Source organism: Cryptomeria japonica, chromosome 6 (assembly GCF_030272615.1).
Source record: "Cryptomeria japonica chromosome 6, Sugi_1.0, whole genome shotgun sequence".
NCBI lineage: Eukaryota > Viridiplantae > Streptophyta > Pinopsida > Cupressales > Cupressaceae > Cryptomeria > Cryptomeria japonica.
The window spans coordinates 5055269-5082537 of record NC_081410.1 but is presented as its reverse complement, the minus strand read 5'-3'; the positions used below and the strand labels follow the sequence as shown (position 1 = coordinate 5082537).

General features: G+C 36.0%; 1 protein-coding gene across 2 annotated transcripts in view; it reads left to right on the top strand.

Annotated features, from left to right (window-relative positions):
* Positions 1–14260, top strand: part of LOC131077562 (B3 domain-containing protein Os01g0723500) — a 145111-nt gene extending 130851 nt beyond the window's left edge. The window contains exon 4 of one of the 2 annotated variants that reach the window (XM_058015083.2): positions 13215–14260. In XM_058015083.2, the coding sequence (XP_057871066.2) occupies positions 13215–13667 (453 nt within the window). In that variant the 3' untranslated portion in view covers positions 13668–14260. Of the gene's footprint in view, positions 1–3971; positions 4135–13214 lie in introns of those variants that run through there. The other variant, XM_058015085.2, reaches the window with a different exon arrangement.
* Positions 14261–27269: the final 13009 nt, after the last annotated feature.

Genomic DNA, 27269 nt, shown 5'->3' with positions numbered 1-27269 from the left:
CTGAATGCTAATTCTTCCTCTGCGAAGAAATGCAAGCAATCTTCCTTCCTTGAATAGAGATTCATTAGTGCCTGAATCTTGGGTAGAGGGACCGCCAATGAAAAGCATAATTCTGGCAGCAATGCCAGGCACACAAGCCTCAACCAACCCCGCAACCACGCTGAGAGCAGTGCCAGTGCAACGTGTAGCTCTTGCATCCGTCTACGCCACCCACGGATCCTTCTGCAACTCTTCCAAAACCAAATTCAAAGTGAATTCACATTGGGAAGCTGGCAACAAGAATCGGGCAATGCTCTGATTAGAGAGGTCGTCCTTGACGTTGATTACATCGTCAACAAACTTGCAGATAACGTCAAGCGTTCTATCAATCTGCTACCGCAAATTAGGAATGGAAGCAATACTAGACTTACTGAGCCAATAATGTCTGACCATGAGGCCCTCATCCAAATTGGCAATCAAACCAACCTCAAGCTCTTCCAAGGCCTTAAAAACGTTTTGAAACTTGGGTTTCATCGCCACCACGAATTCATCTGTAAACCCAATTTGGCTGACATCAATATACAATCCGAGCTCCTTGTGTTGATAAAGCCAATCCAAGTACCGATTCCACAGAGTTGTGGGCTCCGTCTCTAGCCCTTTCTTCTTCTTCAAAGAATTTGTATCGAGCACAAAAACCTCTCTAGCCACAACAGCCCGAGTTCAAGTCACAAGTCAACATCTTTCAACGTTGATAATGTTGAGCTTTTAAATCTTGGGCGAAATCCTGTGACTGGGCAACAGGCAACTTTTTTTGCACAGGTTGTCGTCTACATTCCCCACGGAACTTCAAACGCAAAGGATTCTGGGCCATCATACTTGTTCTGAAGGCCTGGGCAGACTTTATCCCTTGATTGCCACTAGATTTATTTAGATGCCTGACTGACGCCACTGTGAAGGGCGAAGGTCAACGAGTGTAATCGCTGCATTATCCTCTATAGTCGCCTTTCGATCTGGAAGAGATCTTAAATCTGTAATTGTTTTTTATTGAATTTCCCTTGAGAGCACAGGATCTACTTTCAAGCGGTTAGGCTCTATAGAAGGAACCCGCTCTGATACCGTGTTGATTTTAAGGTAGTGCTCGTTAACCACAGGCAAACATCAGATTTGTTGCCTTCCCAACCATAGATAATAAGCTCTTATCGTCACCCCTGAGCACGCTACATAAATTTCTCACCATCAATTGATCTGCTTGTACATGAACTCGATCTCTCTGATTATGATCAAGCTTGTTGTCTCATCTTTGTTCCAAAGAGGGAAGACCACGTCCATATATATTTGTCGAAAGGAGATATCCAAGAGTCGACTCTCATCTAGAAGGTACGACCTTCATGAAGCATCACATGCCTTCAGATGAGGCGTGGCAGATTTTAACCAAAAGTCGGCCCCTTTGAAACAAATCCGATAAGTCAAACTCGATAATGTATGTTTAATCATTAAACCTGATAATGTATATGTGACTTAATAAAGATATTAAAGGATTAATATAAGTTGATAGATTCATCAAATGTGTAAGGCCAATAGGCCATTCACACATTTAATCTCGCTGAGTCGGCCTGTAGGATTCCTACCAATGCTATATCATCAATAGGTCATACGCTATAGGCTACCCCTAACTAGTATGACCTCTGATTGGATTGTGTATTTGGATTAACAAACTGATTGACGCTTACAGAAATAACATCACCTTGGCTAAGGATTTCTATGAAAATGCATCCATGCAAGATCATGAAGTTAATTGTTCATCGTCTTGCTTGGTTGGATTAAATTCCTAAAGGTATCTGAGTCCTCATGTTTGTCTATATGCTACTGCATTCTGACTCTATGAGACTCATTGGTTGTCATACATGTTTGGACTCAAGTTTCCTATGCTGGTCAACAAACTCGAGATAACTTATACTCTTAGAATGTAACCTTTCATTGACAAACCCTAGGTTAATATAATACAGAGTTCATACTTGTGCCCTTGAGCTAGCAACCTGCTCTCTCATGTGAACAAGGATGAATCCAAGCTTAATGAATATGTAGAATTTATAGTCCTTTTTATGAACCAATGTTATGTACAAATTTACCAGTCTTAAATGCAATAATTGATTAATTCATATTTCCCATAGTCTCAATGTTGTTACACAAAGAAATAACCCATTTTTGGTCTTTATAATTTGCATCCATCATTAAGTTGCAAATGATAAACATACGATACCCTGCCCTTCTCCACACATGAATATTACATGAATATCAACAGTCAATAGTTCTCCCTAGTCTGGCATGTTTGATTGTATCGGTTGGTACTCTACCTCATCCTGAGGTTAAAGGCCTTACTTTATATAAGATGAAAATTGTTCCCCTCTAGTTTTATTGTAGCAAGGTTTTAACCGGTAAACTTACCTAGGAGAGGAAAAGATGAGGTAGACAACAGACTGCCATCTCCCTCATCATCATTAGCTTCTACGTTCTATGAGTATTATGAGCATTCGTGCTGCTACTATTTTGTTCAGTGAAACAATTTATTTTGTTTGAATGCCAAACTGCTTTAGGAAGTTGTGAAGCTAAGTATTTATACACTTATGGCTATCTGCATTAAGAGGTGTTATAAGCTCCCTTGTCTATCAAACCTTTTTGCATTGAAGTAATGTTTACTTAAACTCTAAGGGCTTCCATAAAATTTATTATGCCCAACTACTTTAATGAGCATTGAAATTCTACTCTAGCCAGTCGTATCTTACCAAGCTAAAGATAACTTAACCATCATGATTAACGCTTTGGTATGAGGACCTTCTTGGCTCTAAGGTTTTCATATAGTTGCGATCACACTTACGTGTGAAATCATAATTACACCCTTCTCGACTACAATTTAAGGTATCTAGGGCATAGGTTTGGAACAAGTGAGTTTTAACTTACAGTAGACCGTATTTGCACTCACATCTAAAGACTATTGGTCACATAAATGTTTTACATTCTTTTCGTTACCAGCACTAATTCTCTTAAGGAGTTTCTGTTATATTTTGCTCATTCAAGATTGCAAAAGAGTTTAAATAATACAACTATTTCCTTGGATTGGGAAAGTAAGGGGCATAAGAGCCGCCAGCTGTCCGTTCGACCCTTGAGTTTGGATTGTTACCATGCCTGACATGACTCTGTTGTCAAGGCAATTTTGAAGGTATTCTCTTTAATAGAGATGCTATCTGAATCAAGGTGCAACTGTGCTCCTCTAGCCACTACCTTCTTAGGCTAGGGGTTTAGTTTTAACATAATCTAGAGATGGTAAATCTCAAATGAATAGATCATCCTTACTGTTGCTATAATTTTTTAGAGTTAGACAGTTTTGAGACAACTCGATAAAGAGATTAAATTCTTCATAATGCAATCTTGGGTATGCAAACCCTTCAAACTAAATGGTATATTTTTGCACCTCCATATTGGTTATAATTTTATGATTTTCAGATTATAGTTCAAACTGAATGGTACAATTTTGCACCTCAATACTGGTATATTCTTTATGATTTTCAGATTTTAGTTCAAACTAGGTACATTTCTGCACCTCAATACTGGTATATTCTTTATAATTTTTCAAATTTTCGTTCAAATTGAATGGTACATTTATGCACCTTAATACTGGTATATTCTTTATGATTTAAAGATTTTAATACAAATTGAATGGTACATTTCTGTGTTAATTTTAGATAAGATTGATAGCAATAATTAGAAATAACACAATGAACACACATAACACAAGAGTACCCTGGGAAAACCTCCCTCTTGGAGGTGAAAAACCCAGTAATTAATGTCAGTTTATATTAGGCAATAATCAATATGTGACTTTACAAGTTTACTTCAACACTTGAAGCAATATGAACATCAGCATATACACAGCAGTATGATGAACTTATCTGCAATATACTTGACTGAAAATGATTTGTTGTTGCTGATCATAGGACCATTAGCTGATCAAGGAGTCAATTCGCGGACCATGAATGATAATTGCTGCTCCAGAATTAGTTCGTTGTTCTTGGAGATGAATTCGCTGCCATAGGGATATGCTCGTTGATCTTTATGCTGCACTTTGTTGTCCTTGTAGTTATATTCGCTGACTGGATAATTTTGTTGCTGATCAAGGATGTAATTCGATGTCTTCCATTGTGTGTGATGATGAATGAATGAACCTTGTATATATATATGTGATCTTAGCCACCTAATTCATCGTAGGTCGGCTCACAAGGATAATCAATTAATAATAATATGATGACCTAAACTTGGCGCCCAATATAGGATCAACCCCATTGCATTTACAAGTTAGAATGTTCAATATAGGGTTAGCCCTATCCACAAGTTACATCGCCCATTATAGTGCCAGACCAAATTACAAGTTATATTTAATTTTGCACATTTAATGTGACTAAGGCCGATAGGCCAATTAGTCACCCACAAGTTACATTATGGGTCACGCCCAATTTTCATATTTGCAAGTTACATGCACATATCAACATCCTTAATGGTTACAAGTTACATAATGTGTTTGGGTCCAGCCCAATACAAGTAATACTTATATTTGATCTGAACTAGCTATTATTTCAACACTCCCTCTTAGCTAGGGAGGATTCTAGCCAAATAACAAACCATCATGGACCTTTCCATGATATCCATCTTGCATTGCCCGTAGAGGATGGATCCACCTTGAATTGCCCGTAGAGGGTGAGAAGAGGTCTTACGCCTCAAAACTTCTTTACTGAGAAGAATAATCTGCCACCTTGCTTTCCGCAGAGGGTGTTTCCACCTTGCATTGCCCGCAAAGGGTGGAGGAGGTCTTTCAACCTTCTCCCAGAGAAGGATCTAATGTCACCTTGCATTGACTGCAAAGGGTGGAGGAGGTCTTTCACCTCAACCTTCTCCCAAAGAAGGATCCAATGTCACCTTCCATTGCCCGCAAAGGGTGGAAGATGCAACTTAATGCATCACTAGGACTGAGACTCCCTCTCAGCCAAGGTTGTGTTCTCCACAATTTCCAAGTCTCTTTCTAAAGCACACAAACTTCACTCGAACATAAGGCTTGGCGAGAACAACTGCAATCTGCTCATCGGTGTTGACATATTCAGCTGAATGACACCTTTATGTACCATATCATGAACATAGTGATAATGAGTTTTCACATGTTTTGGCCTGTCATGAAACACAAGATTAACAAACATCTCAATACAATTGTGATTGTTACAATTAATGACTGAGGGTTCCCAAGGTTGCCCAAACAACCTAGCAAGAAGCTTTGTGAACACACTACTTCACAATGTACTCAACTTCAGCAATGCTCAATGCAACTCATGACTGATTCTTGCTGACCCAAGAGATTAGAGTAGAACTCAAGTTGAAGCAAAATTCATGAAGTGTTCTAACACTTCCTGCCTAATCAGAATCTGAGTAGCCTTTTAGGGTGATGATAGTGTTGATTGGATACTTCAACCCGTAGCCAACTGTTTCCTACAAATATCTCAGGATATCCTTGGTTGCAACAAAATGAACATGCTTAGGTTTGTTCATGAACTGCCTGAAGGGCATTCGCTGCATAACAAATATTATGTCTAGTGTTAACTAGATGCATTGAGGATCCAATCAACTACTTGTACTTCGATGGATTTGCAAAATCAGAGTTAGTTGTAGATAAACTCAATTTCTATAGGAGTAGACATTGGTTTACAATCCATCATATCAATGGCATATTTTTCTTGACTAAGGATAAGATCTTTGCCATACTTATAGTCCTAGACAGTAATGCATTAGGCCTAGATCCTTCATTCTAAATTCAATGGCTAATTTTTTCTTACATCTAATGATGAGACTATTTCCAACAGTTAGAAATAAATCATCCACATATATATAAGAAACAGAATTAGCAGTTCACCATTGAATACTTTTAAAGTAAAGGTTAGAATCAACATCATTCTTGCAAGATCCTAAACTAATCAAATACTTGTCATTCTTCTCATACCAAGCTCAAGAAGCTTGCTTGAGGCCGTAAATAGATTTTCTTTAATGAGATTCTCTATTTTGATTCTCATAACCTTCTAGTTATTCAATATAGACAACATTAAGAAAACAATCTTTATATCCAACTTCCAGCCTGCAACATTAGCTATAATAGTTCTAATATTCGTATATCTAGCAGCAATAGCAAATTCTTCCTTCTAACTATGAGCTACACATCTAGCTTCATATTTTCTCACAAACTTTCATATGGAACTCCCTCTTGATTCTTAATGTAAAATTGTGGTAACCAAGTCTCATGAAAATTGCATAATATAAGAATCAATCAAGGAAGGCAACCAACATAAGTTACCATAAATCAAAGATGAGAAATGCCAATATTTTCCTTACTTCACTTTTACGAAATGGACCCATAGCACAATCATTATGATCATGGCATACCTTGAAGTGAAGAAACCAAGCTCCCTCTTAAGCTTGAAGACATGGTAATTCAAGAATATCTTGAAGAGAAGCATCAACATGATTAAATATCTCTTTATTGACTAGACTTCCACCATTGACAACATATGCCAAGATTACTCAAAAGGATATTGTCAGTCTATGATCAACTTCAATCATAGTGTAAAGCTACACAACATTCTTTAAATGTAAAATTGTTTTCCATAGTTGAATAACAAAGAGTTAGTTGTGCTTGATCACATCAGAAAACTAAGGCAAGTGTATGACTTCAGAAAACTTTGACAACCTAACATTTTACAAAATCCATAAGCAAGGTATATAAGCCAAATTTTCTTTCCAGCCAATGCATAAAATCAGAATGAGTATCAACCACTCAAAAGGATACACATTGTAGTTTAGCACAAACGTATGATCAAAAGACAACTTCAATAAGTTAGATACCCCATTCATCTTAGGTTTCATCATCAAGAGAATACTTACTTCAAAAAGGTAATAGATAGTATGCTCAAATTGAAGAGATAATATCACAATGAATATTATGTGAGGATAGTGAAAGCCATGATAGAAAAATGCATTAGAGTTAAAGGCAATCTTCTACACAAGAAGAGCAGAGAAAGGTTATAATAAATGTATAACAAAGAACATGAGAGCCTTTTATGAAGAGTTGAAGAGAACCAAGTGTTACATAATCTCAGTCCTACATGCCAACCTTATTATAGAACATAGACTATAGTCCGTATGATGTTAGGAGACACACCAGCAAGACTATTGAGCATTTCAAGATTTAGATAGAATATGATGCATCTGAACTAGTATCATCAGAAAAAGATAGAAGGGTCATCATTGGGCATAGATACTAAATGGGATGACTAAGACATCTTACCTTTACATGCCTACCACACCAATGATTAGAGGATACTATATGTTTTCAACTAAGGTTCCATGTTTTTGAATCTCCTATAATTTTATTCAACTTTCAATCTTCCTATTTGTGCTTGCTGTTATATCCATCATAATACTCCTAGTTTTATATCTGAATACACATGCTAAAAAATCTTAAGTGCCAAGGATGTATTTAGATCAATGCATCAATTCAGATCATTACATATTCATAGCAAACTACATCAAATAGGTTGAGAGATAAACATACTCAAAATAGAGAGTAGGGCATAACCAAATACTAACTTCAATAATTCAAACTGGATTAGAACAAATTCTTAACACAAGAACAAAGCTCTAACTAGGGTGATTGTTACAAACCCTAGGAAGATAGTTATGCAACCCTTAAAGGAATAAAAGGAATACTAAGATCTGAAAAACAAGTGCACAAACCGACATATGAAAGCACCTTGAGATGAAGTAGTTAACAAGCGAGAGAGCCTTGTGCACAAGATAAGACACCAATAACAATAAGGCAATCAGATGCAAATCTCCAAACCAAGTGGACACTACAATTGAGAATAGAGGAATGAGAACACCTGAAATCTTATTCTTGCTATTGCCCCATCGATGCCTTCAATTTGTCAAGCAAACATTGTTGTTGAACTTTCTGATTCATTGTAGACTTCTTCAGCCCTAATCTGCACAAGAAGAAGTGCAGGTTCTTCCTTCAAGCTGTTAGGCCTTATAGAAGGAACTTGGCTCTGATACCATGTTAATTTTAGATCAGATTGATAGCAATAATCAGAAATAACACAATGAACACACAGAAAAACAAGAGTACCCTGGGAAAACCTCCCTCTTGGAGGTAAAAAACCCAACAATTAATCTCAAATTATATTAGGCAATAATCAATATGTGACTTTACAAGTTTACTTCAACACTTGAAGCAATATGAACATCAACATATACACAACAGTATGATGAACTTATTTGCAATATACTTGACTGAAGATGTTTTGTTGTTGTTGATCATAGGACCATTCGTTGATCAAGGAGTCAATTCGCTGACCATGAATGATAATTGTTGCTCCAGAATTAGTTCGTTGTTCTTGGAGATGAATTCGATGTCATAGGGAGATGCTCGCTGATCTTTATGATGCAATTTGTTGTCCTTGTAGTTATATTTGCTGACTGGATAATTTTGTTGTTGATCAAGGATGTAATTCGATGTCTTCCATTGTGTGTGATGATGAATGAATGAACCTTGTATTTATATGTGATCTTAGTCACCTAATTCATCCTAGGTCGGCTCACAAGGATAATTAATTAATAATAATATGATGACCTAAACTTGGTGCCCAATATAGGGTCAGCCCCATTGCATTTACAAGTTACAATGTTCAATATAGGGTTAGCCCTATCCACAAGTTACATCACCCATTATAGGGCTAGACCAAATTACAAGTTATATTTAATTTTGCACATTTAATGTGACTAAGGCCGATAGGCCAATTAGTCACCCACAAGTTACATTATGGGTCACACACAATTTTCATATTTGCAAGTTACATACACATAACAACATCCTTAATGGTTAGAAGTTACATAATGCATTTGGGTCCAACCCAATACAAGTAATACTTATATTTGATCTGAACTAGCTATTATTTCAACATTCTGCACCTCAAAACTGGTATATTGTTTATGATTGTCAGATTTTAGTTCAAACTGAATGGTACATTCTAATAACATAGATTATCTTGACATCTCATTATAAAGCAGAATAAGAGAGAGAGAGAAAGTTCAATTTATTATGCACAAGGAAAGTGTAGAAAGAATATATTACTATTATGCAACTCTATTAAACGCTTTCTTCTTATTTCCTTTGCTCATTTGGAAGACCACAAAAATGCTCAAACATAGGGTTAAAGAAGTATGTCATAACCTAAGCAATGAGGGAAAGAAACAAATGAGCTTAACCTCCAACGTCTTCACAAGAAACCTCTTTGGCTTCCACGTTTCTCATCTCCTATGCCCTTGCAAAGCAAAATGTATACCTCAATGACCAAAGGAAGCATAAGAAAATCCAGATATCACTATCGTTTTACCATCATCCTTGTTAAAATACTCTCCCCCTAGCGTTATTCCTTCCATTCGCCCTCATTTCTCCTGCACTCACGAGAATTCCTCTTCTTTTCTTCTTCACGCCCCTCTCGTGTCCTTGTATCTTAACAAGCAAGGTAAACAAACACGCCAAAAACATTCTCCCCTTATCAACTCTATTCATTTCTTATTAAATGAACTTCCAATTTTTTTAATTTTTTTTTCAAATATGTGCCTCGGGTTCACTTATACTAGGCCCAATAATATTTATTAAGATGACATTGTTTTAGTATTTGATTAATGCTCATAGCGTTAAGAATGGGTTTGATATTTTAATTCAATACCCTTTGCTTGATGTCACTTAATACATTTAATAACTTTAAGGAGTTTTCCAAAATTTATTTAAATATCAAGGCCTCCCCCTTTTATTTCATATACTTGATTATGATTAAAAATAGCCATAATTGAACTGGCTAAAGTTTGCACAAAAGACTTAATATTGCAAAAATATTTAAATATATTTATGCAATCAACAAGAGCCAAATAAATTTTTAATTTAAATATTAATAAAGTAATTAATTAATAATAATAACAAATTAACTCAGAAATCACTCAATAACTTAGGATCGTATACCCTAAAATCTCTGAACGGACCGACTAGGGTTACCTGACGCGACGATTGACGCAAATTACCAAGGTTAACATGAGACTACCTGACTCGGGGTTAGGGTTTCAGATGGTGGAAGTTCTTCCTAACCTTACCTCCCGACCTGATGATACTTCCCCTCCCTTCTTGGAGGCGACGAACTCCTACACACACTTGGCCTAGTTCAAACAATTAGTCTGAAATCTTGTCATAATTCTAACATTTCAAAAATATTATTAACATAAATAAAACATCTTAAATATCATCATGATAAATATCAAAACACCAATCTAACCGTTGTAAGTCCTCATTTCACCATACTGGCACAAATACCATCTAGGGCATCTTTACTCAGTTAAAACATGAACATCTAGGGCATGTTCATTTAGTTACAACATGAAAAATCTAGGGCACGTTTAAACATCTCGCAAGTATAGCATAGATCAACTAGGGCACACATATAACATGGTGTAATCACAACATATTAATAACTAGGGCACAAGTGGGATGTAACAATCTTTATATTTATATATAGGGACAATTCTATCTCTCATAATTAATAATATTAGATTTAGATAATTATGATAATTGATTGCATTATGGAAATAGATAGAATTGATTTATCACTTAAAACTCAAAGTGAGTGGTAGTTGGTAGGTGGAAGTGAAGATATAATTATTGAATGCATTAGAGGAGAAAATAATAAATTTTTGCTTTTTGTCACAAACACTTCAAAAATTTTAATCCATATGTGAATATAATATGCCTTTGGCATAATATTAAAAAAAAATCATATTTTTTAAATATATAATATAATAAATATATATAAAAAATGAAACAAATACAGTAATAAAAACATAACATTTTAATTGAATCTCACACTCCAATCAAAACCATATTTAATCGTATTGCATTCAATGAACATCAAATTTAGGCAGGGGTCTCATGGAAGGGCTTAAGCTCTATTTTTAAGGAAGAGTGGTCTTAAAAAAAAATTTTAAAATTGCTATTATTTAGAATCTTTTCTTAAAAATAACCAATTTGAGTCTAAATTTAAGTTGATCTCCACTACAAAGTTCATGTTAGAAGCTTAAATTTTTAAGCTGAAGTGCAATACAAATTCGTGGGACTGCCAAATTTCAAATATTCCAAAAACATTTCAGCAGCTCCAACTCTATTTTTTAGGAAGCCTCCCTTCATAGACCCCAACTTTACATGTAGAGCACAAAGAAAGATCTAGCATCAGATCCAAGCTAAAAGAATTTTAGGGCTTCATTTCAAAATCGATTAATGCCTCTGCAAATTGTGGATCGAAGAAAGGATATTTAACCTACGCTTGGCAAACTCACTTATTTGCAATATTAAAACTTATTGTAGAATTAAGGGGGAAGCAAACACAAATAATAGAATTCAATGACGCAACAAATAATAAAATTGATCTTTATTAATTCACAGTAATGAAACACATTACAATTTGTTGCAACAGGCTTACAACATAAGGCCTTGACCTTCAATGATATATGGGCATCACTATGTGCAAGTCACATAATTCTCTGTCAATACAAAGATTTTGTTTTGCCTCTGAACATTCTAATTAACATTAATTCCTCATTTTTTATTGATTGATTAGCTTAGAATGATCACAAGTGATGCTTATAGTGGGCCTTTAGCCTTAGGAAAGATCTGTGTCGGCTGCAAAGTGGTGTAAAACTCAATTCTAGACAAAGTGCGTATCTTGGTAACATGTAGCTGGGAAAAATTTTAAATGAGATAAAGAATATGCAATGGGTTTTGATCCGGTTCATTTTGAACCTCTTTGGACCAGTGAGCTTAGAAATGTAAACAAGTGTTGCTGCAAAGTTCGTATAGTTGTCACATGGTTAAAACAATGGTCTTTGATATGCCTGTGATTTAATTTGGAACTTTGATATGCTTTTGCTGTAAGAATCATAAATTGTGGCGATCATGTGATAACTGGAACATTATAGTAAACTTGCAAATGAATAAATGATGTGAAATAAAATGTTTTTGGACATGCAAGATTACTCTTACACCTAAGATACTCCTGCATCAAAGAGGCTTCTATAACAGCTCAAGATCTCCCTTCTTATTCTTCATATAGGCTGAAGCCTTGGGCAGAGGTGTGAAGCATCTTAAAATCAACAGGATGGATATTTGGTCTCCAGATAAACAATAAATGTCATCCGCTCACATTCCTAATTTACAGATGGGACTGCCTCTTGGACATCAATTCAACTCTAAACGACATTAATGGTCAAAGACCTGCTTTCTGCTTATGGGACTGCTTTTGTTTGATATGTTTCAAGGTCCTAGGAAACTGATCTTTTCTGTAGCAAAACTTCAATAAGTTCTCAGAAAAGTTCCTCCAATGCTTGTTATTTTTTATGGCCTCCTTTCCCCTGTTGGATACTACACCTATTTGCACAGAGGTTGATAGATCACCACAACCATATCTCCCTCCTAGAGCAATGCATAGTGGATCTGTTGTTGTTTAGCCGAAAAAGCTGACCACCTCACCTCTCCCAAAGTACATGTGACCTTGAATGGTTTTTGATACCAGCTTTTTATGTTGTTTGGGGAAAAAATGAACTTTGGGTTCTAGGAGAGTACTTGAAAGATGGGTTGTGCTCCCTCCCAGGATTGCCCAATCCAGCTCATTTAGCAGTATTAGGCCTTGTGTCAGTTCACGGTGATAGATAATAGTGAGTCGGTTCTATTTCATATTGTAATGTAGACCTGGGACATCATCAATCGAAGTCCCTATTCTAATGACCCTATTCATATTGTAATACAGAGTTCATTTATCACAACCACTTGTAATATTTGTAGTCTCTATTTCAGATTAATACTTTTCCAAGTATGTGTAGGGGTAACTTTTGAGGTTCATCGCTGGAAGATCATTATCAGTAAATAGTTTTTTATTATTTCCTTGTTGTACGATCGAATCTCCAATTTTTTCATTAATCTGGCACAGCCGCACAGCGCGTTTATTTTGGTTACATCATAAGATATGTACAGCTCTTTTTGGCAAATAAACATGTTAAATAGTTAGGACCCAATCCAATCTCACAGTCTTGATGCTATGTTGCAGGGCTTGTCAAGGGACTTCACAAAACGTTGGCTACCAGATCAAAGAATTGAAATTACTCTTTTGGGACCCCGTGGAAAGAAATGGCGTGTGCAATACCTTGGAGACCGTTCAAATCCCGGGCTTAGTGGTGGGTGGAAGGGTTTTGCGATTGATAATAATCTTGAGGAGGGAGATGTCTGTGTGTTTGAACTGGAAGATAAGAAAAATTTCACTTTGAAGGTACATATATATAGGGTTGTAGAAGACTGCATACCCCCAAAGAAGGTAGAAGGGACAAAGCGGAAAAATGAGGAATCTGAGAAAAACAGCGTGAGCTCGACTAGAGAGAAAAAATCCTCGAAGCCAATCCCAAAGTTGGATATTAAAACTGAATCACATGGTGTCAAAGCAAACAACGGGACACCGGCAATCACAAGAGATGTATTTTTGAAAGTGCCTAAAGTGGAAATGTAAAATGGGGCACACCTTGAAATTCTTACTTTTGCAAGCTCTTACAATGACATATCCTAAGTTTTAGTTAATATACAGACGGTATTCTGCGTAAAAGTTTTGCTCTGGAAGTTCAGATATGGCTGAATCTACTGCTGTAATTTTGTAAGCTAATGTTTTTTTGAGCAGAAATCATCATAGATTATCCCGTGGAACAAGAGTTACAGAATCTAATAACAGGGTTACGAGGAATCTCTATTCTTAGAAAACCAGAAAAGGTAACATGTGCCACAAGAAGTATAGATGTCTTACATAGATGTGCCAGGTTTATAAGATTTTCGTATTATGAACCTTCCTTTCCGAAAATTGAGTAGGTATTGAAGTGAACATCCCATTTGATAATTCTCCAAGGAATCCGTTTCGGTATGTTGCATTCATTAATATCTAGAAGGTCATATAAGATATGGCTTATAATTGGAACGAGGTTATCTTACCAGTGAGACCTTGTCATTCTGAATGATGCCGTGAGGAATTCTTCGGCGCAGCTCATTTGTATTGTGATTTTTCAAAAATGTTTCCACTGCTTTTATGCTACATTTTATAACAATTAAAAGTCACATCTTTTGCCATGAAATTTTCTTGGTCTAAATAATCTTTGAAATTCTTAGCTACCTGTGGGTGCAAAGAGACTTCTCTTACCTTTACAGAAAATTTAAGTGGTCCACAGGGAAGAGTATAATAACCTGGAAGTCTTAGTTTCTCTGCAATATATTATTCAGCATGCTGCTCTCCATTAGTCTTCAGCATGCTGCAAGCCTTAGCTTCGCTGCAGAATATCATTCAGATTTGCATTCTTGATGGCTTGGGCATTACAGAATTCGCTTGTCCTTAAATCAGGAAAATCGGCTAGCTTTAAATGGGGTTTGGCTCGATATTTCCATTTACGCCGGGAGGCGTCGAGTCCCACGCGTAGAAAAGATACTTACACCATTCATTACGCCCAAGGCCTTCTATTAAACCTCGGTAAAAATTTAAAGCGTTCAATTTGATATGTTATGTTCACGAGGTTAAATATTGACTGTCAGTCTCGTAATTATAGACTTTTGCGTTTGGTTCTTTTTCTGTATAAGCCGAGTTCCCAAGTTTCCCAACAAACCTTCTCATTGAAAAGACTATACCAAGATTCAGCTATCAAAACATTATTATAATTGCTCCTAATGTCTTTATAAGCATCACACTCCAAAATGAAGTGTCTTTCAAATTCAACTCTATCTGAAGTGCAAAATATACACACCCTTTCTTCTCGAGTTTCCTTTGGTCTTTTCCATCATCCTATTTCACATCGGAGTTGATGAGAGTTGGTTCTTAGTTGAGCAATAAGAATTTTGACTCTCCAAGCGATACAAAAGTTTATGTATGTTGTTTGAAAAAGCTCACATGTGATATTGAACTCCTCAATATAAGAAATTTTTTTCTCCCTAGCTCTTCATTTCAAGTATGTTTATTGAATTTATCTATAACAAAAGCCTTAATCTTTTTTTTGTTTATGCGACACATATTTAAATAGATATTCAATTTACTCATCCATCTGTTGTTATATCTCATCCATGTCTTTTTCTCTTTTGCTCAAGTTGTCACCAAAAACAAGTTTAGGCCATATACTTGCTTCCATTTTTTCAATTAATTTTAAATATCCTATGCGACACATCATAGCAATTGCTTCAATATGGACTACCCCCACTTCACTTAATAAAATATCATAATTAACCAAATTTTTAATTTCAAACTTGCTTGTGATTAGGTGCTTTTGAATTTTCTCAATTTGTTTCCACTTTGAAATAAAAGTCCTACTAGCCCACAATTCATACCCATATAGCACAATTGGGAGCACAAGAAGACCATAAAAACATAAGTAGCTTTCTAATCCCAAAGTTCAGCGTCCCTACATCTATTTTGAAGAGCATATAATGCTTTCCAACCTCCTAAAGTTATCTTATTTATGTAGCTTTCACAATTTAAATTATTTGTTGAAGTCAAATCCAAGATATTTGTACTCTTTAAGAATATTGTCTTCGAAGGGAAGCTTATGTCGACTTGGCTTTCTTTTGTTATAAAAAAACATGATTTTAGTCTTGCTAATATTAACCTGCATCCCCACAACACTACAAAAATGTTCAAGGGCATATAAGTGTTCTTGCAACCCTTGAGCAGAATTTGCAATCAAAATAAGATCATCAACATAAAGAAGAAGCCTTATCACAAACTCCCCCAAGTGAACCCCATAACCACCTTATGAATTTAACCATTCCTCAAGCTTATCAATACAAAGACCAAAAAGAGTAAGGGATAAGGGGCACCCTTGCTTGACCCCAATGTTGCTCTGAGAACTTTTTGAGATGCCTGTTGAAGTTTTGATTTTAACTTTAACCTTATCATAAAGCCTATGGACAACTACCCTAAGATGCAAAGGAATCCCAAGTTTTTCCATTTTATGCCATAGTTTATTCCTAGGGACCATGTCAAATGCTTTTTTGAAGTCAACAAAACAACAAAAAGCTTCTTTCTCATTCGCCCAAACTTTTTCAATTAAGGGCCTCAAAGTGATGCCATGGTTATTCGTAAGTGTTTAGGCTTGAAACCTGCGTGCCCTTTTACACGCTGAACCTGCTTGCCCTTTTTCTTCAACCCATGTGTTGATTGCATTTTCTATCATACTACCAAATAGCTTTGTAAACAATGGGTTTATCATAATGGCAAACTATAGTTAGAAGGATATTGATGTCACCACTCTTAAAAAGAGGTATTGCTAGATTGGTTAATCGTTCCTTAGGAAATCCTTGTTGAATATTCTCATTATGTGAGGTGCAAGAAATATCATCTCCCACTTTAGATATTCTGCTTGAAGTTCAACCAAATCCTTGGCTTTACAGCCCCCAACTTCTTAATACCCATCTCCACGCCTTGCACGGTGAAAAGCTTTGTTGTGGTGTTGAAGTTCAGCCAATTCCTTAGCTTTACTAGTCCCCAAATTCTTAATACCCATCTCCACCTCTTTCTAGGCTGGATTTCTCTCCTAAAAGGCTTGGGATTATTCTTTCCAAGGTAACTTAGTTCTTCACGTCTTGTGTTCATGAAATCAATTTTTTTCTTCCTCAAAATTTGCTTATACAACTTGATATTCTTAAGTGACCCTTTCAACATTTTCTTAGAAAATTACATTCCTCATCAAACCAAGCATTAACCGGAAAACAATTTGTTATTGATTTCTTATTTTTGGCTCTTTTGCACTCATTGAGTGCACCTTGAATCAAATTTGTTAGCTCATGATTGTGAAGAGATCGCAAAGGGGGATTCTTCTCCTTAAATAACCTCTCAAGGGAATTCTTGAATTTTATACAATTTTCTTGGGTTAAAAGAATTCTACCCTTTAAAGATAGTTGTTGATGACAATTAATTTTCCTGTCATGCTGCCTCTTTTCTACCAAAAAATAACCTAAGTGAGTGGGTTTATGATCAGATTTTAAATCTCAAATTTGCTCACCAATCAAAACTTCCTATATCCTTTCAATAAAGCTTTGTGAACAAATGATATAATCAACCACACTTGCCCCATCATAAGTTTTGTAGCTGTTAGCCTCCATGTTGTTTTTCAAAGATACCGGCCCCTATCCAAAAACATTTTAATTTGTCTTTTTCTTTCCTTTTATCGGCTAAACCTTATTGGTAAAGCTTTGATATATTGAAACCTTGTGTTAGGATCGTCGTGTTCTAATTTTATCCGATGTCGCGATACTTGAAGAGGAGTCGATGTTCATTGGGCGATAACCAGAAGCTCACATCAACCTCATTTCCCATTTTATCCCGATACTTGACATTCCCTTGCAACCTGATGTCGGAGTATCAAAGGATTCAAATATTTGTTTGTCATGGTTCTAACTCAACTTGCCACCATGTGACACTCAAATTCCAAGAAGCAAATTAAGGAAAGATTTGCAAGTACCATTATTAATGACATGTTAAACATTTGGAAGCACGTAAAGGTGGCAGTGAAGGCCGTAAAATTTGATATTATCATATTTTTGCAAGAAATTTAATGCACCACCCTTAAGAGCCGATCAGAGTAATGCATGTCATTATGAGTTTCCTTTCCTTAGATGGTTCTCCCTCGTGATGGTCAGCTGCCATTTGATAATCTAGACCTAAATTGGTCAGCAACTGAGCAAGGGAATATTATCCTAGGATTGTGGTCTCTTGCATTGAAATAACAAATTGAATTTGTCGAATATAGAAAGACCATCACTCTGCTAGAAAAGATTGCAGAGCAAGCTAGAAATCACGAACAACATCTGGAGGAAGAAATTGTTGCAAGAAGGGGGCTTGGTAATTATTTTTCAGACGTGGTACTTAAGGGAAAGGGCCTATGATACAACTAGATGTTGAGCACATGCAGGATGACATCCTCTTCGAGCTCACTGATCTAGCTCGAGAACTCAAACTAGATGAAGATGAATTTTCAGCAGTTCTCGAGGTGCTTATCGAGGAAGAGACAAAAGCCAAGATGATTGATAATCAGATTGCAAGTCGGAACCCGACGGCTAATAAAAAAGAAGTGTGAAGTTGGTAGTTATTTATAATGCAAGGATTAATGCTAATGATAGGGTTTTCTGATAATTTTGTTTTGTTTAAAACATGTTTAAAAATAGTCATTTTCAAAGATCGTTACTATGGAAAGAATCGTTTCTTGGAAACAGAAAAAAGGGGTTTATAGGTATAAAAAGATGATAGAATAGAGAAGGAGAGGGGGGAGTTTGGAAAGACGGACTTTGTGTTGTTTTCCAAAGACAAAATATGATTTGGTTTATGTTTTGGTTTTATCGAACAATTTATCTAATAGATCAAACTTTGTGCTACTTTGGATAAATTGCATTTTTCTTATGTGAATGCTTCTTGTTCAGTTTTTCGTATTTTGAAACATGGATAGTTCTTCTTCCTCTATTGTTCATTGTGGTATAATTTTTATCTTTGAATGATATTATGCAACATGAACTCAGTTAATGTTCGGTGGAGTAAATGCTTTGTCATTTGTATTTTATCTTATGTTCTATAAAGTTGTAAGTTAGGAATCTTGCCTTTCCCGCTTTATGGTTAAAAGCATAGCCTAAAAACCCTAAATTCATATCATAAGAGGGAGTTGTGTTAGACACAATGCACCACTGAGAGGGGGAGGGGGTGAATCAGTGGTTCTCAAAACTTTTTCTTTCAGCCTTTCTTCTATGTGTGACACCAATATGTAAATTAAGTGCAAAGTAGACTTACGGATTAGTGCAGAAAGCTAACTCAAGCACACACACACAAAGAAGCATCACATAACACCGGTATATACGAGGAAAACCCAATGTGGGAAAAACCTCGGTGAGCAATGTTGTTGGAGTCTACTGCTCCAATCCAACCTCACAGTAAAACATGGTTATACAGTTTAGGGCACCAACCCAAGGAACTACAACCCCTAACTTTAGGGCACCAACCCAAGGAGCTACAACCCCTAACTCTAGGGTACCAACTCAAGGAGCTACAACCCCTGCACCAAGCTCAAACTTGGCGATGTATATTGAAATACTGATTAAATACAATTAAGGCTTCTCGCTGCAAATGAGTTTTGCAACTCTTGAATCAACTAACTCACCGTATGTCCACACACAGTGTCACTCCAGGATGTTGCCTACACTTTCACACCTTACTTATTTAACACAATTGTTCTATTGTGCAACCACCTGTACAAGCTACTCACCAGTCTGTTAGCTACCTTGTACTGTAACTTGATCGAAGTCTCTCCTCCAGTCTCCTCCTCCTTCCTTCTTCCTACTGCACTACTTTTTCACACCCATCAATCCAGCAACATCAATCCACTTCTGTTCATTGTTCACTTTCCTTAATCAAAAGGTTCTCGCCAGAAGGCAGATTCGAAGTCCGGGCGATTAGGTTTTCTACTCCTTTCTCGAGGCCAATTAGATCCAATTAGACATACAAGATTTGATCTCCTTGATGTCCATCTTTTCTTCTCCATCATTTTCACGCTATTCCAGATATGGGAAATGTGATCCTCCATTTTAGATGTGCATCTTACAGATTGCCATTAATGCTCCTGTTGTTTCCTTCTCGAGGAGATCTTTCAATCCGATCTTTTGTCTTTGATCCAGACGCCAACTACTCCCCTGATCTTCCTCTTACATTCCTTCTTCCTTGAACCGCAATCAGTCTGATACGATTCCTAGAAATGCGGTTTCTTCATTAATGACGAATATCAATTTCATCAACCTAGCGAGTGAAACTTCACCAACTACACCCTACTTACCACCTCAGCATCACATTGTATTACTTCAATCAAGACACGGCCTTCCAGTTCCTTCATCGGTCAAGTTCTTCACATGTTAACAGGTATAGCACCCAGTACTGGTTGCACACCTTAACATTCTTCCTTTTCATCTCCACCGGTTGACATCAATGACAACTTAGTGCCAAAATGCCAACAAGTTGTACCTCTAAAATTCAGAGGAAAGTTGCAAAAGTAGTGGCAACTTATCCAACTGTTGATTGATGGTTTGTTCTTTATGTGGGCATTGAGTTATTTGATTATATTTTGAAAGGGAACAAAATCTGTCAACCAATAGTAAGTAAAAGTTCTCAATTTCTTCCACCTATTCAAACCAATGCAAATGATCAAGTTATAGGTACCACATAGTGTAAGCAATTCTTCCCCAAAGTTATTATAGATCTTCGTGTCTTTAGAACATCTAGACCATTGTTGATTGATTTCTTTCATAAGCCAAATAGGATTGTAGTCCTCTTCACAATAAAGAATATTGGCTTGCTCATTATCGGTCTTAGAATTGAAGTCTCCCACTTAAGGGATATCACTTTGCTGAGAAAAATCAGCAATACCCTTCTTTAAGATTGCAAAAGGGTCCTTGAAGTCTATCCCATTATGCTTGTAGATTTTTGAGACTTGAGGGGCAAAGTAACATGTTGCAATTCTAATGTTACTTTCAAACTCTAAAATCTTGAACCAAATATATTGTTTATTTGAATTTTCTCTTTCTAATTGAATAATGCACCCTTATTTTTCTTTCACTAAGACCATTATACCACTATGCCCTTTACCATTCCATGTTGCCTTGTTCCAAACCACCAAATTTATGTAACCTAAACATAGGAGTCTTGCATCCTTCATGCTCATGTGTTTCTGTGAGACAAATTATGTCTCTACCTTCTGCAATAGGCCCTAACCTAGATCCACGTCTCCAAGGATATCCTCTACAATTCCAACAAACTAAGGTTAAGGGAACCTGGGTAGCCTTTGATTGCTATTTATTTTGGTACGAATGACTTAAAGTTGACTCTTCAGCTCTACTTGACCATGCTGACTTCGTTGTTTTACTACCTATTGAAGAAAATTCTACTATTTCCTTTTACCAGTTTGTTGTCATGTATTTCTATGAGGTCCAAAATAAGCAATAACCGCTTTGTCTTTGTAAAATTATGCTCTCTTACCTTTCTCTCTTGTTGCTCTTATATTTGCCACTTCCTCTCTTCTCTCTACTACTGGCTTGACAATTAAGTCCTCATCTAGAAAGAAATAGGAACCCTTCAGAAACTTCTTTTTTCTTAGAAGTTGTCGTTTGTCATATACACTTGCCAATACGACTTTTATTGGCCTATCCCTCTCAACACATATCTTTCCCACCCTCCAAGCTTGACAAATTTGCCCTTGCCACTGTAGTTTGTCTTTTTAAAAGTCCCTACTAAGATTAAGAGTACTTTTATTTTTACCACAGTCTTTGATACCTTTGATAATGACATTTGCTTCTCTATCTTGCTTTTCTTTTGATTCTCTTACTTCTTGTCTTTCAACCCTACCATTCGTGTATGCCTCCTTGTTAGCACAATTCCTACAAACTTGAGCCCATGTTTGGCTTTTGTTGTTATATAATCATTGTTATTTTTCTTTGCCTTCACTCCTTAACAATTTGTTTGTTGAATAGTATGTCTTTTAGCATGAGAATATTTAGAGTTTGTTTCAACCCTATTCACCATTATGGATTATTTCACGGTATGCCAATGTATCTTCATGTCTTGCCACTCAAACTTACCCACCAAAAGGGCTTCTTGCAAAATAGCCACCTATTCTTTTAAAAATGTGTTACTTTCTATTAAGAATTCATTTGTTGCTACAAACTCAAGGAATTTATGGTCTCTTTCTTGCTCAATACCTTCTAAAACCTCCAACCTTTTCTTGGCATTTAAAATATCTTGAACATAAAGGTTTGAAGACCAAGTAAGTGGTGTGGAGCATAGATGGAAGACTCACAAAGTACTCTCCAAGTCTTGAAAACTTGTGAGTTTTTTTGCTCGATGAATATTTATGCCAAAAACTTTCAGATGATATAGGTGTAACTGGATCTTCATTCTGTACCGGTGGGTTCAATGTAGGTTCATTTGTTAGAATCTTTGTTGCCAGTTCAGAGTCTATATACCTTGAAGTTCCTCTGAATTGTTCATCAATCTTCACATTTGTACTCTCAACAATTTTTTGCAATCTTTTGTTAAAACATCTATATGCCTTGCTCTTAGATGAATAACCAAGAAATATCCCTTCATCACTTCTAGGATCAAATTTGCCAATATACTCATCCCTTCTAATATAGCATTTATTTCCAAATTATATTCTAAAATATTTAAGAGTAGGAATAATACCAAACCATAGCTCATGAGGGGTCTTACCGGTTTCACTTTTGATGTGAACTTTGTTGAATGTATAGACCGTTGTACTTACTGCCTCTCTCCAATACACATGTGGTAGATTTGCTTCTGATAACATACTTCTTGCAGCATCCAAGATAGTTATGTTTTTCCTTTCAACAACTCCATTCTGCCTTGGTGTCTGGGGTGCTGATAGTTGTCTTTTGATTCCATTCACTTCACATAATGCATTAAATTCCTTAGATGTAAATTCTCCTCCTTGATTTGATCTCAGACATTTGATTTTCTTATCGGTTTCATTCTCTACCATTACTTTGAGCAGTTTGAACTTTCCAAGTGCTTCTGATTTTTCTCTAAGAAAAGTAACCCAACACATTCTAGAGTAGTCATCAATGATTCGCATGAAATATCTATCACCTTGCAAACTTTTAGTTCTAGCTGGACCACATAAATCAGTATGAATTAAGTCAAGAACATTATTTGATTTTTCTGGAATACTTTTAAAAGTAGCTCTAACTTGTTTTCCAAATTGACATTCCTTACATACTGTATTGTGAGGTTTGACAATTTGAGGTAAATCTCTAACTGTCTTAGTAGTACTGATTTTTACCGTGCAATCAAAATTTACATGACAGAGTCTCTTATGCCATAGACAACTTTCATCAATACGTGCAATCAAGCATGTCTTTTCACTGTTATTCAAATGAAAGATATTACCTCTAGTTTGATTACCGGTTGCAATTTCCAAACCAGTTCTATTCATGATTTTGCATTTTCCATTTTTGAATTGTAACTGAAATCCTTTTTCAACTAATTGACCAACACTCAAAAGATTATGCTTTAAACATTCAACATAGTAAACATTGTCAGTATTATGCTTACCATCAAGAGATATTGCACCTTTACCTTTGATCAAACAAGCCTTATCATCTCCAAATCTCACTAAGCCTCCATTATATTCCTGAAAGTTCAAGAATTTACTTTTATCTCTAGTCATATGATGTGAGCATCCTGAATCAATGATCCATTCATCCTTAACTTCAACTTTAGCTGTCAGGGCCTGCTCTACTGGTTGATCTTCTGTTATAGCAACAAAAACCCATCCATTGTCTGTCGGATCTTCATCAGCAAGATAACAAGATTTATCTTTATTCTTCTTAAATTTGTATCTTTGATATTCAAGGTTAGGCTTGTATGTTCTCCTAGCTTCTTCTCTTAGTCTAGCATGTCTATCAGGGCATCTAGAAGCCATATGACCAATCTTATTACAGTTAAAACATTTAGAGGGTGTTTTACCTTCATACTTACTTCCAACTGGACCTTTAGGCATTTTTCTTGCAAATAGTGCTTCAAGTTCTTCAAGTTCTTCATTTTCTCTCTTGCTTTCCTCAAGTTCTCTTGCATAAAAGGCTTTCCAATCAGACTTGTCAAATGATGGTGCAAATGATGTTGATGCCTTAAAAGCTAAATCTGTCTTTATAGTAGCAACATGACCAAATTCCTCAATTTCAAAAGCTGAAAGTTTTCCAATCAATGTATCCCTAGTTACTGATGTATTAGGCATTGCTCTTAACTCATTTATAGCAGTAACCTTCATTTTATATGTCAGTGGCAATCCTTTTAAAACTTTTGAAACAATTTCATCTTCACTTAAGGTTCCTCCACGACATTTAATACCCAAAACAATTTCATCAACTCTTTCCATAAAAGCAGAAATCCTTTCATCTTCTTCCATTTTCAGATTTTCATACCTGACCCGGAAGCTTTCAAGTTTTGCAATATTGACTGTGGAATCTCCTTCATTTAGTGTTTCCAAATGATCCCAAATAGCTTTAGTAGTTGATCTATATGATAATCCCATGATTTGTTGATCTGTTAATACACTCAAAAGTGCTTCTCTTGCTTTGCAATCATTTTCTTCATCTTTTCCCAAGGTAGGTGGATTAGGTTGACCGGGAGTAGGAGTAGTATAGCCAATCTTTGTAACTTCCCAGATGTCCTTTCCAATGCAATTTAAATGTGTCTAAATTCTGATCTTCCATATGCCATAGTTGGTTCCATCAAGTTTAGGACTGTCCTTCCTGAAATAGTTAGTAGACATTGGATCTCCTCAAGCTGTTAAACTTCTGCAAAAAGAGGACTCATCTCTGATACCAATTGTTAGGTCCCAAAGACAACTGAGAGGGAGGGGGGGTGAATCAGTTGTCTAACAAATTCAAACCAAAAACAACTTTACCAACTTAATGCTTAATACCGGTAAACCATTTTTTTATGCCGGTAGATAGTTTTATCAGTTAATTGTAATACCGGTAAAGAGAAATGCATGAAACAAAAAGACAAGGTCATCCACAACACATAACACCAATATTTGTACGTGGAAACCCTGTAAGGGGAAAAACCACGGTGGGAAACCTTACCCACAATCAGATGATACTATTGCAGATAGTATGTGTATACAAATGGGGTATGCACATGCAGAAAGGCCAAGTGCCTAGAGCTCACTGCTCAAACACAAATAGGAGTCACACTGACTACAATTGGATGGTTAAATCCAATAAAGATGTACTGCTCAAATTAGCATCTTTCTATGTTGGATTCAGTACCAGTGTAGTTTTGATTGTCTTCACAAAAACCCTCTTTCAACCTTCAAATGATGTCTGCGTGTATAGCTCTGCTTATTCTCGCATATACCTTCCCACAATTCTTTTTCACATTCCACACATGATCTTACAAATAAGATCTTACATTTATATCATAACCTAAGACCAATTTTAGTAGGTCGGCTCTAAAGGATATTACAATAAAATCAATTTACAAACAAAACAATGTCCGATGCAATAACCGATTCAACATGTCGGCTTGATGCATTTGCAACAATAATAAGACATCTCTATAGCGTGTCGTGCTAATCTGGAAAAGATAAACCTGCCGGTGTAAATCCTGGACTTGTTTGTCGGTAACAACAAATAGGCAAATATGAATATGCCAATGAACAAAACTCCAAGACAAAGTGTCCAAACGATGTCTTCGACATAACCAGGTGTATTTCATGCTATTCCAAGTGTCGATGAACATTATAACCTGCTGGTGTACCAGATACCGGTGACTGTGCATAAGTCACTTACTTGGCGATGAATGTTGTTGATTCTCCAAAGTGCTAGAGTTGATAAGTGTTTAGTAGGTGTTGACATCAATGACAAAACCATACCAAAATACCAACAGTTTTAAAATTGACTAATTGGTTGAACAATCTACAATATTATATTTTTGTTTTCTTTGAGTTGTCCTTTATATTGAGCTCGCACATGAACGATCATATGAGCTTTTTGAAGGGTATAAATACTAACATCCGAAAAATATATATAGTTTGACGATAACCTAACATGGTATAATGAAAAATATTTTAAAAGCAATGCTCTAATTTGTAGATTCAATGTTTTTTGGCTCTTCCTCTCAAAATTGAGCAAATGGGTTTTGGATTCCTAAAAGCCTCTCATTGCAGGTAAGATTGAACTATATTCCTATGTTAGGGTTTTTCATTTTTTATTATTTCATTTTATTGTGTCCTTCTTATCAAAAGTTGATAGGAAATAGGTTTTGGAGGATGTTGGGGTTTAGATGTGGGGACAACACTACCTTCTCACTCAAATTGTAGTTTCCCTCCAAACTTCAAACATGATCCTTAAGAGTCATGCCTATTTGGGTTAAGACTATCTAATCTCCCTTTTCAGTTTTGGGAAGTTTCTTGTTTAGAATTTATTGGCAATGCTCTTGGTCACTTTTTATAGGAGGATGCAATGTTGTCAAACTTTGGCCATACTACCAATGTTTGCATGTTCATGGACATTGACATTTCTAAGGATATGCTTGGGGATATTGTCTTGTAGGAGATGCTTTGTTATAGGACACCTTGATTTGAAATGTTCTTGTTCTCACCACAAGAAGTAGCAGTCAATTTGGTGGAGGAATTCCCTTTATGACCATTTGATTATCAACGATTTTGATTTTGAGGGTGTCAAGCCTTTGCTGGTCCCCTCCATTACAATTGTCAAGACTTTAGAGATTTCTCTTGATGGGATTCCCTCTCAATACTCAATAATGGCCATTCCACCTTGGGACTTCCTATTGTTGGGCATTAAGTTTTTTGTTCTTTCTCTTTTGAATATTTCAGTGCAAAATTTAACTCCTCTTTTTGTGCTTGTGAGGGCTTTGTTTTGGTCTTTAGCTAATGCTAGCCCTTCCCTCCACCCCCCGCCCCCATTCTAATTCTTTGGAGGATGATGTCTAATGGAAGATTGTTAAAAGGACGAGAAGTCTTCCTAAACATGTGTGTGTCTCCCAAACTTGGGTTAAGTTTGCTCAGAATGTGTGGCATGGGGTTGATAGGTGGTCTTCTCGGTTTGTTTTGTTTGGTAGCCTTGTTGCAAATTGTACATGGTTTATGATGCCTACAAGAGCATATTTGTGTTGGTAGCTTGGTTGCATTAGTGTATTGGATTTAGGTCCTTCCAAAACCTACTCATGTCTAGTTTTTGTTGTGGGTCAGTTGTGCTTTTGTATATTGTTTTGTGTTTCTAGGGTCTTATCAAAACTTGCTTTACCCATTTAACAAAAACATGTTACACAAATGAAAGTGTGTAACTATCAACAAGACAAAGTAGATTAGAGCTAGCATTAAGTACATTAGATAATTTTGGAGTTGATATAAATTTAATATGTAGACTTTTTATAGTAGTTTTTCAATGATGTCTAAACAAGTCCATTTTCATTATTAAATATGTTTGTGTTGGTACTCTAAATAATATTTGTTAGATTTGATTAATGTTAAGATAATATCAATTAATTTTTGTTAGTGTAGGATTTTTATTT